At 40.5% G+C, this 13,912-nt stretch overlaps 2 protein-coding genes and 1 long non-coding RNA gene across 12 annotated transcripts in view; 1 reads left to right on the top strand and 2 right to left on the bottom strand.

The window, feature by feature from the left end:
* LOC117822981 (DENN domain-containing protein 3-like) overlaps positions 1 to 1,278 on the bottom strand; it is a 16,909-nt gene extending 15,631 nt beyond the window's left edge. The window contains exon 1 of one of the 4 annotated variants that reach the window (XM_034697982.1): positions 735 to 1,278. The gene's annotated coding sequence lies outside the window, so the exon portion shown is untranslated. Of the gene's footprint in view, positions 1 to 433; positions 620 to 734 lie in introns of those variants that run through there. The other 3 variants (XM_034697984.1, XM_034697983.1, XM_034697981.1) reach the window with 3 other exon arrangements.
* On the top strand, positions 655 to 6,112 carry LOC117822986. Its single transcript, XR_004633291.1, has 4 exons — positions 655 to 939; positions 2,404 to 2,491; positions 5,371 to 5,442; positions 5,576 to 6,112. It is a non-coding gene; the product is annotated as an uncharacterized LOC117822986 (long non-coding RNA).
* Positions 2,951 to 13,912, bottom strand: part of LOC117822982 (solute carrier family 45 member 4-like) — a 13,595-nt gene continuing 2,633 nt past the window's right edge. The window contains exons 2-14 of one of the 7 annotated variants that reach the window (XM_034697986.1): positions 12,868 to 13,436; positions 12,482 to 12,748; positions 9,116 to 9,304; positions 8,853 to 9,032; positions 7,993 to 8,660; positions 7,735 to 7,854; positions 7,394 to 7,642; positions 7,148 to 7,267; positions 6,816 to 6,969; positions 6,640 to 6,720; positions 6,406 to 6,536; positions 5,974 to 6,042; positions 2,951 to 5,768 (exon numbers count right to left, since the gene is read on the bottom strand). In XM_034697986.1, coding sequence (XP_034553877.1) covers positions 5,481 to 5,768; positions 5,974 to 6,042; positions 6,406 to 6,536; positions 6,640 to 6,720; positions 6,816 to 6,969; positions 7,148 to 7,267; positions 7,394 to 7,642; positions 7,735 to 7,854; positions 7,993 to 8,660; positions 8,853 to 9,032; positions 9,116 to 9,304; positions 12,482 to 12,740 — 2,508 coding nt within the window. In that variant the 5' untranslated portion in view covers positions 12,741 to 12,748; positions 12,868 to 13,436 and the 3' untranslated portion in view covers positions 2,951 to 5,480. Of the gene's footprint in view, positions 5,769 to 5,973; positions 6,043 to 6,405; positions 6,537 to 6,639; positions 6,721 to 6,815; positions 6,970 to 7,147; positions 7,268 to 7,393; positions 7,643 to 7,734; positions 7,855 to 7,992; positions 8,661 to 8,852; positions 9,033 to 9,115; positions 9,305 to 12,481; positions 13,437 to 13,912 lie in introns of all 7 variants that reach the window. The other 6 variants (XM_034697988.1, XM_034697991.1, XM_034697985.1 and 3 more) reach the window with 6 other exon arrangements.

Raw genomic sequence — 13,912 nt, 5'->3', positions numbered from 1 at the left:
AACACAATGCAATGAAACACTTTTTTTCAAACAGGCCTGAGGTGGTAAAGCTTGCAAGGGTATTTGAAAGTCTGAATTAAATGTGCCCCTTATAGAAGAAACCTATGTGAAGATAATGATACAGGTTGGTTCTTGCATAAAAGAGATGAGAGGAACATTTTTAACTTCTCTTCCAAGCAGATGAACTGGTGATTATGTGTTATGTCTCCATCATGTCCATTCATCTGCTTTAATGCAAATCCAGAAAATCTGGGGTTTCAGTTCCCAAAAAGAAAGGCACAGTTTAACCTTCATTAAATCACTTTCTTCCTTTCAATCTCACCTAGACAGGAAATACTGTTTGGCTCTTCAGTCGTTAGGTTAGTGCATAGTTAAAAAATAAATCCCAGGCTCTGAACAACACCCAAGAAAAGAATGAATTAGATTCACCTACCTTTAGGCTATGTGAGCCAGAGCAGTAGTTTTTGCAGGACTGCTTTAAAATATAATATCAAATTATTCCCATGCTTCGAAACTACGACACAAATATGTAGCAAAGTTCAGCAAATTGATCTTTTGCTCGAACCTACTCAGGTAAGCGTTTTTATTCACTACGTAACATGAGTCACAAGGTTACAGGTGATAGGATGCTTCCACTCAGCCTCGCGACTTTTCCTGTGTTTATGTATGAACCAAAAGTCAAGTCAAAGAATGCCCTCCTGTTAAAAGTTAGACTTGGTGTGACACCGACTTACCTGCTCACGGAGCACCGTGCAGCTCCTCATTCACCCTCCTCCACTTCCATAACAGCAGTCAGTGTTTAAATGTCTGCAACTAAACGAACTCCGGCGCTGGATGGCACGAGCTCTCCCCGGCTCCCGTGCCGACAGTCTCTCACCCTGCTTCCTGTTTCTTGAAGTGAAAGCACCAGACGTGCTCACTGCGAAACCGAGGAGGCAGGTCAGTGGGATTTTAGAATAATAGTAGACCTTGTAGGCTTTCAGAATTGCATACTTATTACAGTTCGTTTCATAGTTAGGCTTAATTGCTTCTTGCATATATTTATAAAGACAGGGATTTTGAGACCAGTGTGAGATTGTTGACTTTAACAAACATGAATAGGCTATACACCCTTTTGCATGAATTATTTAAAAGGCTTCGTCAAAAGAAATTAAATCAAATTTAATCCGAGAATTTCATGTAAAATTCAACAGTGCTCGATTATTGTAATAGTTTATTCTGGCCTCTAGATGGGGCTAGTTAGATGTCCATGTGTCAGGAAGTTGTTACTTTCACATAAGTGTGCATGTGGGTGAATAGCACATGTATTTTACATAAGAACACATATTCATTATATGCAGACTGACATAAGAGAAACATATGGTTAATAATTGACGTAATGGATACAGATGGTAATCTTCTGAATTATGAACAATTATGTGGCAAGCATAATTTCAACCCCCCAGAATCTGATTTTATTAAACTCCACAAAACACTTCCCCAACAATTTGTATTCCTAACAAAAAATATAATGACACACCAAAGAATAGCACCACAACTACCTTCATTGTTCATTCAAGGATTGTCAGTCCTAGATAAAAAATGTAATAATAAATTGGTATGAAATAATCTGAATGAGATACTATTCCCAGGTAAACAGAACAGGAATTATATTTTACACAAATTTGACAAAAAAAATCAACGAAAAAATGAAGAATGGTGTATTTTACATTCCTTATACCACCCAAAGCAAAAGATACACACTTTAAAATTATGAACAATCTTTATAAAGTATTACTCTGTGCACGCTTTAAATTTGAAGACAATTTATGCTCCCTTTGTGAAAATGAAGTTGAGTCGATGCTCATGCCAAACTGTGAAAACCATCCAGACTGATATCAATGAATGGTTAAAAGTAGAAATTAAATCCATTCCAATTTCTTGTTCAGTTAATGACATAACTTTTGGTTTGATATTAAAAAATAAAAGTGATTAAATCTGCTGTAACGTAATCCTGTGCCTCTCAAAAATCTTTATTCATAAAAACAGGATTATGAAATCTCCCCCCAGTTTGTTGTTTTTCTAAATGAATTCCAAATAAACCTAAAATCATTGAAAATAATGAAAGGAACAAGAGCACTTAAAATATACTATTCCCTAAAAGAATTCCTCACTAAATTGTAAAATAATTCCCTCTCCTTACTCAACTTATTTTATTATTTATTTTCTATGTATGTATAATTTTCTCATTTACTTTAAATTACCAACTGAAGCTGTATTGTTTCTGTGTCTTTAATGATTGCTTATGTATGATGCTCTTTCTGAATGTACCCATTGTTTCTTAAGTACAACTAAATAAAGTTGAAAAAAGAAAGTTTGCATGTGGGTGGAGCTAAGATTATTTTATTTTTTTTACCTGCTCAGTTTAGTGGGACATCCTGATAAGCACCAGGCAGAAAGGCTCCAACTATTCCCCAGCCAGGCATCCACTCCAACTATTGTCCATTGTTTGGTTTGTTACACCCATCACAGCAACCATACCACATTCAGAATAATGACTTTAAGCTGCTTGGCTGTTCTTCTTGTTACCAGCCTTAAGCCAAGGTTGTAAACACTACGCACAAAAATGTGCTTTAATATTATGTAAAAAGCTCTTATGATACATTTAAAAACACAGATTTTCTTGATGATGGTGAACTTTAAAGGATTTGCAGCTATTGTAAATAATCAGAGAATTTAGATTTAGTTTTCTTTAGTTGTTTTTAATAAATTAAAGGTATGACTGTTTTTTTTCTCTCCCTGGTAAATAAGTACGGTCACTAGTCAAAATATTAGCTCAATGGTAAATTGCAACAGATGTTTGAAGCTAACCCTTTTTTTGCTCATTAAAATGTAATGGCTATCACATGTAGCATGATCACAGTGATAGCATGTGCACTGACTACCCAAAAAAGAAAAACATGAACACAGGTGAAGGTGTTTTTTTCTGTCTTTTTTCAAATATTCGGTACAAAAATACCTGTTTTTCTGGTATAAACACTGAACAACTGCAGAGAACCACACATCACAAAAAAAAACACGCCAGTGATTGACTTTCAAACCAAAACATTGACAAACTTCTTAGTCATAAAATCAAAATGGTTTCAATATGCCAGTGCTGCACATTCTGAGGGCCGAGAACAATATAAAAAAACCTGTAATGACAAAGCCAAGCATCATCTGTTCATTATTTACATGTAAATTAGTCATTTCTTTAGAGCTTTTATTTTATCAATATCCCTTCAACAAGTTATGAAAAACTTCACAGCATGATGATGTTCCCTTTGTACTGCTATTTAACCATGCTGTGAAATGTAGTTGCCTCAAAACCTAAAAGTCTCAAGCTCTCTCAGCCAAAAATACACATCCTTGCGAAGTTTCCACAATGTTCTGACTCATTTTGTTCAACTTGACCTGAACACAGGAGTCATGTGCTACCCTCTGCAGACTATTTGGTCATAGCACACCGTCAATGGGATTTTTAAGTTTGCATAGATCAGTCCGTGGCCTTCCATGTTTGTGCTCTTCTCTTCTACTCATGCAGCATTTGTGACATTCCTAAATACAGAAATAGTGTTCTCATAAGAAAACTTGAAGTTGTGCAGGGAATTTAAACTCACTCCATATTCAAGGATGATACAGCTCTACTAAAGGAAAGGGACACTCTGCTGTTCCTTCAATAAGGCTTTGTAGCGTATTACACTGCATGGTGTAGTAGATGTCTCTCTACAACATTGAAAGATAATGTGGTAGAGACTTAGCTAAACATTATCTTGCAGGCTGCTCATTGGTTAAAATAATCATCTACAGTCTTCTGTTCCCTGTAATGTTTGTTATTCTGAGGTAGACAGAATCATGGCAGTATGCAAGACACAGTTTTTGAATGAGGATGAAATGGAATGTATGTATTATAACATTTTCTTAAAAATCGATCCAATAGAAAGAAAACTGAACACCACCCAGTTTTACAAATCACACTCAAACCCCAAATCATTTGAGGTCAAATTTCAGAGGCTTTGATCATCAACCATGTACACATACATTCTCAGAATTGCCATTCAGTAGTCACTTACATTGCAACTGGAGGAAAAGTCAATATTTTACTGGGAATCTGGCATTACTAAAAATGTAAACTTCCAGGTATTCTATACAAAAGTGTTCTGCATCTCAACTGGTTGGTCATCGGCATACTCAATTGTAGTGCCAAAAACACAATAATGCTCCCTTCATTTCGTAAACCTACCATGAGGAGTTTTTGATGGTTAAAAAACAGACTGAAATGAATACTGACGACTATGCATGAGAAAAAAATTAAATCATAACATCAGCATAAAGATTGCCCATTTCTATAAAGGCATTTTAAATGTCTCACATCCCTTGCAGGGGGTAGATGCCACTTGTAGTTATTGACTGCATGCTGCCAAAACAGCATTTTTTTCACATTTACCACAGCTAAGATTTCCTCTCAGACATGCATTGTCTGTTAGAAGAAAACAAGGTGGAATTAAAAGAATAATAAAACCAATGTAATTAGCAAAGAGAGAATAGCTTCCACTATGTCCACAGGGGGCGCCAAAGTCAACACAACAAAAGTTCCTAACAGGAGATTTAGGTACATATTGATCTTTTCTGTGTTAAAGTGTTAAAGAGGGATGATGTTTTCTGGGTTTTAGTGTTCAGTTCAGGCAATGACAATAAATCACTCTTAAAAGGGCACTTTAAAGTGCAAACAATCTGGCATTGCAAAAGGTTCCAACATTTTCTATGCGAATAAAAAAAAAGGGTATGAAATCCTTAAAAAGTGTTTTTGTGAACAACTAATGTGGGAGGATTTACATGTAGCTCTGTAAAATCTGGTTTTTAGAAACTACATATACTATTAAGTTATTGCATTAATAACCAGGGGCAAATATTTACATCTGTGTTCAGTCTACAGGTCATACAAAAGGTGCAAAAAGAACACCTTTGAAAAACATGTGATTGTGGAATACACAGTTATGGAGCAGCTGAGGTAAAATGTCACAGCTGACATCATTGCACAGCCTCAGGGTTACAGTAGTGATCAGAAGTGAGACAGAAAGTGCTCTGTGTGCTTCTCAGTTTGCCTCTGAAGTTAAAGCTTACATTTGTTTGAGTAGTCTAAGCTAACCTTGTTTCAATTCAGCATCATGTGGCTCTTTGTTGTTTCATGGCTTACTTCTCTCATTCTAGACATCCAAACATTAATTTTTTCAGGATGAGGTAGCTAAACACAAGTAAAGCAGGAAAAAACAGAGTTTTTTGTGAGTCCCGTACTCCAGGGTGGTTAACTTTCTGCCATGTTTCCCACTTACTTTATCTTCCCTACTTCAGAAAGGCACAGGATGTCAAATTTGGACAGCAGATGCATCTGGGGTAATCCCAACAAGCTGTCGCTTGTACTTGGTGAGGATAAGCCTGAAGATTTTAGTACACGTACATGCTCAGGCAAGAGAATAATTCTTCTTCAAACTATCCCCATCTGTGAGGTTTAGCAGAGCTAGCCTCTGCTCACTGGTCCTTTCTCCATTTGAATCAGTAGGCACAACATCCAAGACTTGGTCCTGCTTTGAGTTGCTCGGCTCCTCATCAGGATAAATGACTAGGAAACAGGCAGTAAGGAAGCCGAGGAAGGAGCCACCAGAGGCCACTGCAGGAATAACACGCACACTGCCAACTGCTTCAACCACAGCTCCAAGGGCTGATGCAACCAAAATCTGGCTGATATAGACCTGTGTGTCAAACAAAATAGAATCATTCTTCTCATTATAAATTGCAATGCAATCCTTATCTGAATGAGCATTAAAAGATAACCACAGTCTTAACACTGGTGACTCTAAATAGCTCAAAGGCAGAGCATCATGCTTTAATAGTTTGAGTTTACACAGTGTGTATAAATAAATTTCGATCTAACAGGGTATCATTGTGAATGCTCACCTGGCAGGATAAGATGGCGCAGTCAATACCAAAGCCTCTTCTAGTGTTAGCTGGACTGTGGTGAATGTACTGAGGAGAGGAACAGTGGAGGAGACATCATTGATTTAAATGCATATTAAATAAACTGTTAAGCACTTTATGGTTGAAGTTACAGACTTTGTGACTAAGCCAACACCTTGCTTCAGTGTTTTGGATAGATGCTCAATGCAAACAAACATACTCTTACTGCAACAGCTGTAGTCACCAAATGAACTAGCTTGAATGTTTCAAAGTTTTTGTTTTTTTATGAGTTGCACAGCTTCTACTGAAGTACCAAGGCAAAAAAAACACACAAAAACTATGCAATATGGATGCTTTTGAACAAGTACCCACTCTTATATCAAGTTGCTTACTATGTAGTGACATTGTATAAGAATATGTCTATGTACTTACCTCTTTGATTTCATGGTACTGCCCTAATAAGGCATAGGGACAGTAGGAGATACTCATGGATATGATACCCATGCCACTGATCATTATCATGGCAATGTAAACATTAGGGAAGATCGCCATGAAAGCTGTTCCTAAGGTGGAAGGGAAAAAAACATTTACACAGATATAATGCCTCTAAATCTTCTGTACATTATTTTGTCATGTTCAGCTGTTGGGTCAATTGTGGAAACTGACCTATTGAAAATCCCAGAGTTCCAACAATGTAGATGACTTTAATGCTCAGGTCAAAATTATCCAGGGACTTCTGAAGGATGGCTGAGCAGAGATGGCAAAAAAGATGGAGACAGAAATGTAAATTATTGGAGACAATGTAGAGGAAAGGAGGCAGGCAGTGTAGTTATGTCACCTACCAACTGATTGTTTGTAAAGCCGTAAATAAGAAAGAGTGAAATAGTGTCTTCTACCAGAGCAGGCAGCAGCAGTAGCGGCATAGACCACCAGTCCCCAGCAGCCCATCTGTACTCCTCTGTGATAGTTTTGGAGCTCTGTGGAATTGGATGGTGCCTGGAAACAGTGAAATAATTTTAGCAAGTTTACTTTCACCCTCCTTTACAAAAAGACGACATGACTGTGATTGTAGTGTTTATGTTTGTCAGATTATGTCATTTAGCTCAATTGTCCTTTAACAATAAGACACACAAGGGTTTTAGGTGTGTGCAAACAACTATGAATGTGTGTGTACCTGTGGGTCTCCGTTGTAGATGACTTGCCCCATGAAATCGGTATAAAACACAGCCTCGGCTATAATGGAGAACCACGTGAGGAGATGACACAAGCACAGCCTCCATAGCTGCCGTGGCATCTGTTGAAAGGTGGGATCAACAGTAGAAGGTAAACATTAAGTAGAGGTTTTTTTAAAAAGGTATCTTTTGAGAGCAGAAGTATCAGTGTTTAGAAGTGATGCAGTACTTTAGTAATGAGAAACAACCTTCAGCATGGAAAGCCAGAGCAGCCGAACAGTTGTACCCCTGCCTGCTTCTCCCTCCATGCTGGAGCCCGCAGATGATAGACTGCTGACTGACAGCTGCAGCTCTCGCCTGTCTGCACACCGCTGGAGGTCGGTCAGATCATTCAGACTACGGGAGGTAGTGATTGGCTGTGGACTCAAAGGTGCTGTCCGTCGCAGGCGATAGCGCTGGGATCCTACTCGTCCATAGTAGGAGAAAGTAAAGGAGGGCTAGAGAGGCAGAAAAATACTGCTATCAGATTTTTAACATTTGAAAAAATGTAGATGTAAGGGAAAATTAGAAAAAGTAAACGCAAATGTACTTGTCTGTAGAAGGTGTGAGGATGTGGCCTTGAAGACACAGAGGAGTTGGAGGGGCGCGCCACAAGCCTGGTGGAGGCATTGCCTTTAATTCCATTGACACCATTGGCAGCTTTAACCTGCTAAATCAAGAGGCAGACAGATGTTCGTATAAAAGACAGAAAAGAAACATAAAGACATGACTTTCTGTTTCAGAGGAGTCACATGTATTGTCTTTTTCTGATCTGGAACTGTATCTTAGCCAACATAAATTCTTTCACCTGTGAGTCTGCTGAGTCAGAACTGGGGAGGAGGGAAGGATGACTGTTTGTTGAACCCTTAAGCTCAGGGCTAGCTGAATTTGCAGGCTCCAGGACCACCATCCCATCAGTAATAAGCGGTGGTCCACCAGCAGGAGATAAGGACCCAATACTGTGGTCTGATGGTTTGAAAGCATCATCCATGTCTTCCTGTGTCTCTGTTAGAAAGTGGTGAGCCTCTGGCAGGAAAAGATGCCTGTCTGGGTCCAGGTCTGGATCTAACTCAATTGTAGCATCTGGCATTGCTAAGACTGAATCACTCTTACTCCGTACTCTCTCCACTGTAAGAAAGTCTCTTTCAGCATCCTCAGCATCTGATTCGTTGTCCTCTTTAGACAGGGCTCGAGCTGACCCATCCTCCTCTGCAATCACATCAAGAAAAGGTGGTGTGCGGCTAACGGGCCTAAAAGACAACTGGCTGGCGGACTCTCCAGTTCCTGTGACTTTAAGTTGCTCTAATGGAGCTAAGGGTTGCTCTGGGATACTGAGCATGTGAAGTATGACAGATATGATGAAGATGATGGCTGCAAACATGAAGAGGACCTGCTCCTGGGATTTAAATGCTCGGCCCAGAGCTGTGCCAGTCCAGTCTAAACCTCCCAGCATGTAGCCAACAGCTCCTCCAAGCCCTGCAGTTGAGACAGATATACACATGTGGTCAACAAAACAAGGAATTTCTGTTTTATGTACAGGTTAATGTCAGCGCGTGTGTGTGTGTGTGTGTGTGTGTGTGTGTGTGTGTGTGTGTGTGTGTGTGTGTGTGTGTGTGTGTGTGTTTGTGTGTGTGTGTGTGTGTGTGTGTGTGTGTGTGTTTACCTTACCAGCAGAGAAAGCATGAATATTCAGAGCCATATCTTGCTCCTCAGTGTCAGCAACATCAAGAAGGTACGCTCTGATTGGTCCTTCAGAGGCATCAGCAGAGAAGTCCAGCACCACCACACCCAGTACAGTGAGGACGATGCCAATAGGCTGACTGCTGGGACTGTCCCCAATGGAAAGGCCTACAGAGCCCCACAAACAGAAAGGGTTAATCCAGGATAAAAACAACCGTTATAAGTGATCTTCTCTTCAACCGCCTACTCACCGATCAATGATCCATTTAAAAACAGTGCCACTCCGAGCAGCACTCCTACGCACAGGGCCAAGATGAATGGTCTTCTACGGCCCCATCGCAGAGTACAGCTGTCACTGGCTGAGCCAATTAGAGGCGTGAAGACGAGACCCAGGATAGGACTGAGGAACCAGGTTAAACTGTAATATTGCTCAGGAAGTCCTACAAAGGAGAGATTGACAATTAAAAATATCTCATTTATCCAAAATGTAAGTTAGTAATATATCATTGGCACTACTGTGTAGTGCAACTTTAAGGCGTTTTTCGACAGGAACTTTACCCCGGAACTACGTACGTTTCAACTGGTGGACCTAGGGGCTAAATTTAGTTCAGGGGTAGACAATCTCCCCCCTAAAAAGCCCCTGCTAGTGGGGTAGTACTTTTCAAAGGCCCCGGGTATTTGGGGGGCAGGTCCTGCAATGCTGAACATGTCTGATTGGTAGATTAACCGCAGTGTTTTTATTCTGCCCGCCGTCCACAATAACATCACACACATCTGTGATTCACTTGATTTATTTTTCTTTCCTTTGTTCTATCTGTTTTGTATGTGTGCGTACGTTTCAAAAGAAGCAGCTGTGATTCACTTGATTTAGCAGCTTGTAACAGTAGTCTTCTCTCAGCCCACCGTGAATGCGTCTCTCCCGGTGTTAAGGTTTTAAAAGTGACCCTGTAATCTAGAGGCCTTCAGCTGAATGTAAGTGTTTGTGGAGTTTGCACAGCTGTTGAAACACAGAGGGAGTTTTAAGATTAAATATCCTCATCAGATATTTGATGATCGTCTAAAGACGTTTACGGGGGATGCATCCGGCTGAAAGTCGGCAGTAAACAGGGTCGCGGTTTAAATCAAAACACCGGCGATCTCTGCCACGGCTTTTTGAGTTAAAAAGGATTTTAAGGCCGTGTTGAAACGTTTTTGCTACTCCTGCTTATCTCCTCTCACGTGTTGATTCAGTGAATCCATGTGTGATGAAATATAGCACCATCTAAAACAGCGTGAGCTGAGTCTCTTCCATGCTAACAGGCTAACTGTTGTGTTGCTCATTATGATACCTGCCTGTCCATCTGCTTCTATGGTGTCATCTGTGATGAAGGGCATTCGTCTTTGTTTTACTGCCCTCTACTGGTCTGGTGGTGTAGTGCATTTACTTTTTTCCCCCCTACATACGTCAATGGCCTGATTTGCACAATCTACCCGGGGCTTCGGCCTGCGGTCAAAACGCAGACAACAATGGGGGCACAGGATCCTTTTAGTTCAGGGTAAAGTGGTTCTGGGGCTAAAAGACCCAAGAACTCTTTGTCGAAATGCACCGTTAGTATATTCACCATAGAACATTCATCACAAATAAGGAAACAGAAATCACACCCATGATATGCAGAGTTCAAAACTTTCCTGAAGAAACCTTTCCACAAGTTAGTAATGCAGGAGGAACTTGCAGGGGTAACTTGTACTGAGGCAGAAAAGCTTTTCCTTGTTTTGGTTCACACTTAAATGAAAATTGTCCTATGTGATAATGTCTGTGTTCATGAAAGCATACCACGTGACAGCTCTTGCATGCATAGTTAAAGAACTACTGTTGCTCTTGAACGGCTTGCTTCACAAACAGCTTTTTCGCATGGTGGCAGGAACATTTGAGAAAATGAGCTGGCCTGTTACAACAGCTCAGACAGAAGTATGCAACGACCAGTCAGGGAAGTGTTGAAATCGCCTTCTGTTGGCCCTCTGATAAGACAGAACCAGGCTTCAGCATGCTGTGAAACAGGAAGCACTCATTCTTACAGCCATTTACACACCAGCGTAGTGGGGCAGTTTTTAAATGTACTGACCTTCCTAAAAGTGATGTTAAATTTATGATATAAACAGCTGTATGTTGTAGTAAAAATAAAAACTGCTTTTTGAAGATATTTTCCACCCCTTATAAAGCAGCTGGCCGGGTGATCTGGCTGGTTCTCACGGGAACAACATGTTACCCATGCTGCCTTGCTCTACTCCTGCCTTCCCTCTCCTTTATGTCAACATACAAGTAGAGGACTTACTCACAGTAAGCTTCCTTTTTCTCTTTCCTTTTGCTGCTCACTCTCTCTTTGTCAATGTCAATGGGCATCCAGGAAGACTTTATCACCCTGAGGACTTCTTCACCTCTAGTAGCACTCAAAGCTGTTCTTTTAATGAGTGGCTCTTTGTCATGATTGTCCCATACACTGGACAGAGGTTGCACATGCGAGCCCAAGTGCAAGAGATGAATGGTACTGCATGTACCAGTAGTGTTATTACAACGTTGACTGTCGCAATGAAAACCCTGAGGCCAATGTTTAAACTGTGCAAACTGGTAGGTCTTCATTCAGGCTTTTACACGCTAATGTTTCAGACAGTGATCTCACACAATGTTGTGATTGAATGTAAGAAGCAAAAGTAAAGAAGCAATGTGTGGAGTCCTTCATAACATAAACCTATGACACAACAGTCTACAGGGGACCATCACTTGAATACAAAGATTTACGACCACTTCACACTGAAGGCCTTAAGAGTCCAGGCTATTCATTAAAAGAAGTTTACATATAAATCATTAACACTGTTTATACTACAACTAATGTCACTCTCTGCTCTTCACAGTGACTACATGCATGGCAACAATGCTTTACCTCACATACTTATCCTCAATGGGGTTTGGTTGCAAGTCTTTTAAACACAATCTTTCTTACAATATTGTGATTGTGGGGGGAGACACAAAGACTGAAATGTGCTGTGTATAACATTCTTGTCATACCTAGCCAGGGAAAAATGCCATTGTTCAGTTTCTGCTATGGTGGCAAACCTTAAATCTCACTGCATAGCCCCCCCACTGATTACTCCTGGGCACACGTTACACGCCACAGGGGGTGCAGCACCCTGAAATCAAATAGTCGTGCTAATGCAGCTACAGTCAAATCCACGTGTTGCTAATGTTAGTTCTGCAACTCTCAGGCATTCCCTTCCGCTCAAGGGGGTCACACAAAGTAAAAACAACTATTTTAGTACACTGAGAATGAGATGTGAGGAGATGCTCACAGCTGAATGTGGACAGGTTGTTATTGAGCTGCTTGAATTTCCCAACACAACACAGTGAAACACTGATAACATTGTCTAAGTGAGATACTTGACAATAACAAAGAGCTTTGAAACATCATATAGTGATACTGATGGTACTGTCACTCATTTACTGTGTGCTTAAAGTCAAAGTGGAAATTCAAGTGCTGCAAGAACTTGAAAAAAATGTGTGACAGACTGACAACACTGAAGCATTTGTTTAAAGAGAAGAGCAGGAATGAATGTCTCCTTAAGACTGTCATACATCTCCTTACCTATCTGCAGCAGCACTGGTGTCACCAGGGCAGTTTCCATTGCATAGCAGAACTCGCGTCCAAACATCACTGCTCCGTGCATTACCCAGCGATGCAGTGGGATCTTCCCACCTTTCCCTTCCTCCTCCACCATATCTTTATCATTCCCTTCGCCGTCCTCCTCTTCTTCCTTGGGTTTCATCTTCTTTGGAAGACCAGAAGATTCCTTCTCCTCTGCTTCTTCACCCATCGCGGTCTGGTTTGACTTAAGAGGAACCATTTGTATTGCTTGATGGTTGGTATATATGTGTATACCACCTTTTAGTTAGTTTCTTATATGGAAGAAGAACTGGTATTTTATTTGAATAGAACATATAATGTCTATAGTTCTCATCCTGATCACTTACTTTGGAAGAAGGTATCCAGAAAGATTCATCAGGGAGGTTCTCATTTGGTCAAAATCTTCTGAGTTCAAAGTCAAAAAAGGTCTAATATTTCCAACAAAAGTCATTGTTATAATCCAAAAAGTTGGTGTTCTTAAATTATATCCGTATGGTAATCAAACTGGACATGGCTCAATAGTTCAGTGGAAGAGCAATGGTGTTTCTCAGTGTTGCTTGCACAAATTCAACATCCAGGAAGAGCAGAGACGTTCTGCGCAGCTCCAGAGGTATGCAGAGAGCAGGAGGGAGGAAGAGTAAAAGGAGGTGGGAGAAGGGGGGCGGTTAATGTGTATTTGCTGGTTTCAGTGGCTGGGTTTGTGGTCAGCTCTTCAGTGAAACAGGTCTGAGCATGTGTTTGCTGTGGGTTTCCTGTATGTGTGAAAGTAGTGTTTAGATTATGCAAGATGCAAGCGTGGGTCAGTAGAGGTCTGTGTGCATGCATGCATGCATGCAAGCAAAGGTACTTCTGTACGGGTCAGGGTCAAAGCATGTGGAAACCTTTTTGGCAAAGACCCACTGAGTCACGCAGCAACCTGCAAAATAAACATCACAGCAGTTAGAGAGGGAGCTGAAGTTACAAGTGAGAGCAGCAGGTAGAACTCTCTTGGTGTTAACATTGTCATGTCTGATTTTCTGATCTTGTGTTCTATCCTTATAGATCACTGTAATACAGTACATTTTAAACAAATGTATTCAGGAGCGTCAAAGGGCTAAACACAAGAAGGCTACCATTGTGTCTAGGTCTTCTTGCAGGTAGCACATGTGGAGTGATGTGTGAAGATATATTGCTACAAAAGAATTTGGGTTTGAGGGAGCTTGTCTCTTTAAATTATTTCAAAGCAGAGTGAAGGCTTTGGAGGAAGATGCATCAGCTTGTAGATGTTTTGACTGATTAATTATGTTATTTGACCCATGATATGTTGTCATGTTATAGAATACGGAGTTGTTTATCTGTAATGTTGTTGGTAGGTGCTGCTGCTGATCTTGGCCAGGAGTCAGGGCACTCTTG

The sequence above is a fragment of the Notolabrus celidotus genome, chromosome 12 (genome assembly GCF_009762535.1).
Source record: "Notolabrus celidotus isolate fNotCel1 chromosome 12, fNotCel1.pri, whole genome shotgun sequence".
Taxonomy (NCBI): domain Eukaryota; kingdom Metazoa; phylum Chordata; class Actinopteri; order Labriformes; family Labridae; genus Notolabrus; species Notolabrus celidotus.
This window is presented reverse-complemented; position numbering and strand designations above follow the sequence as displayed.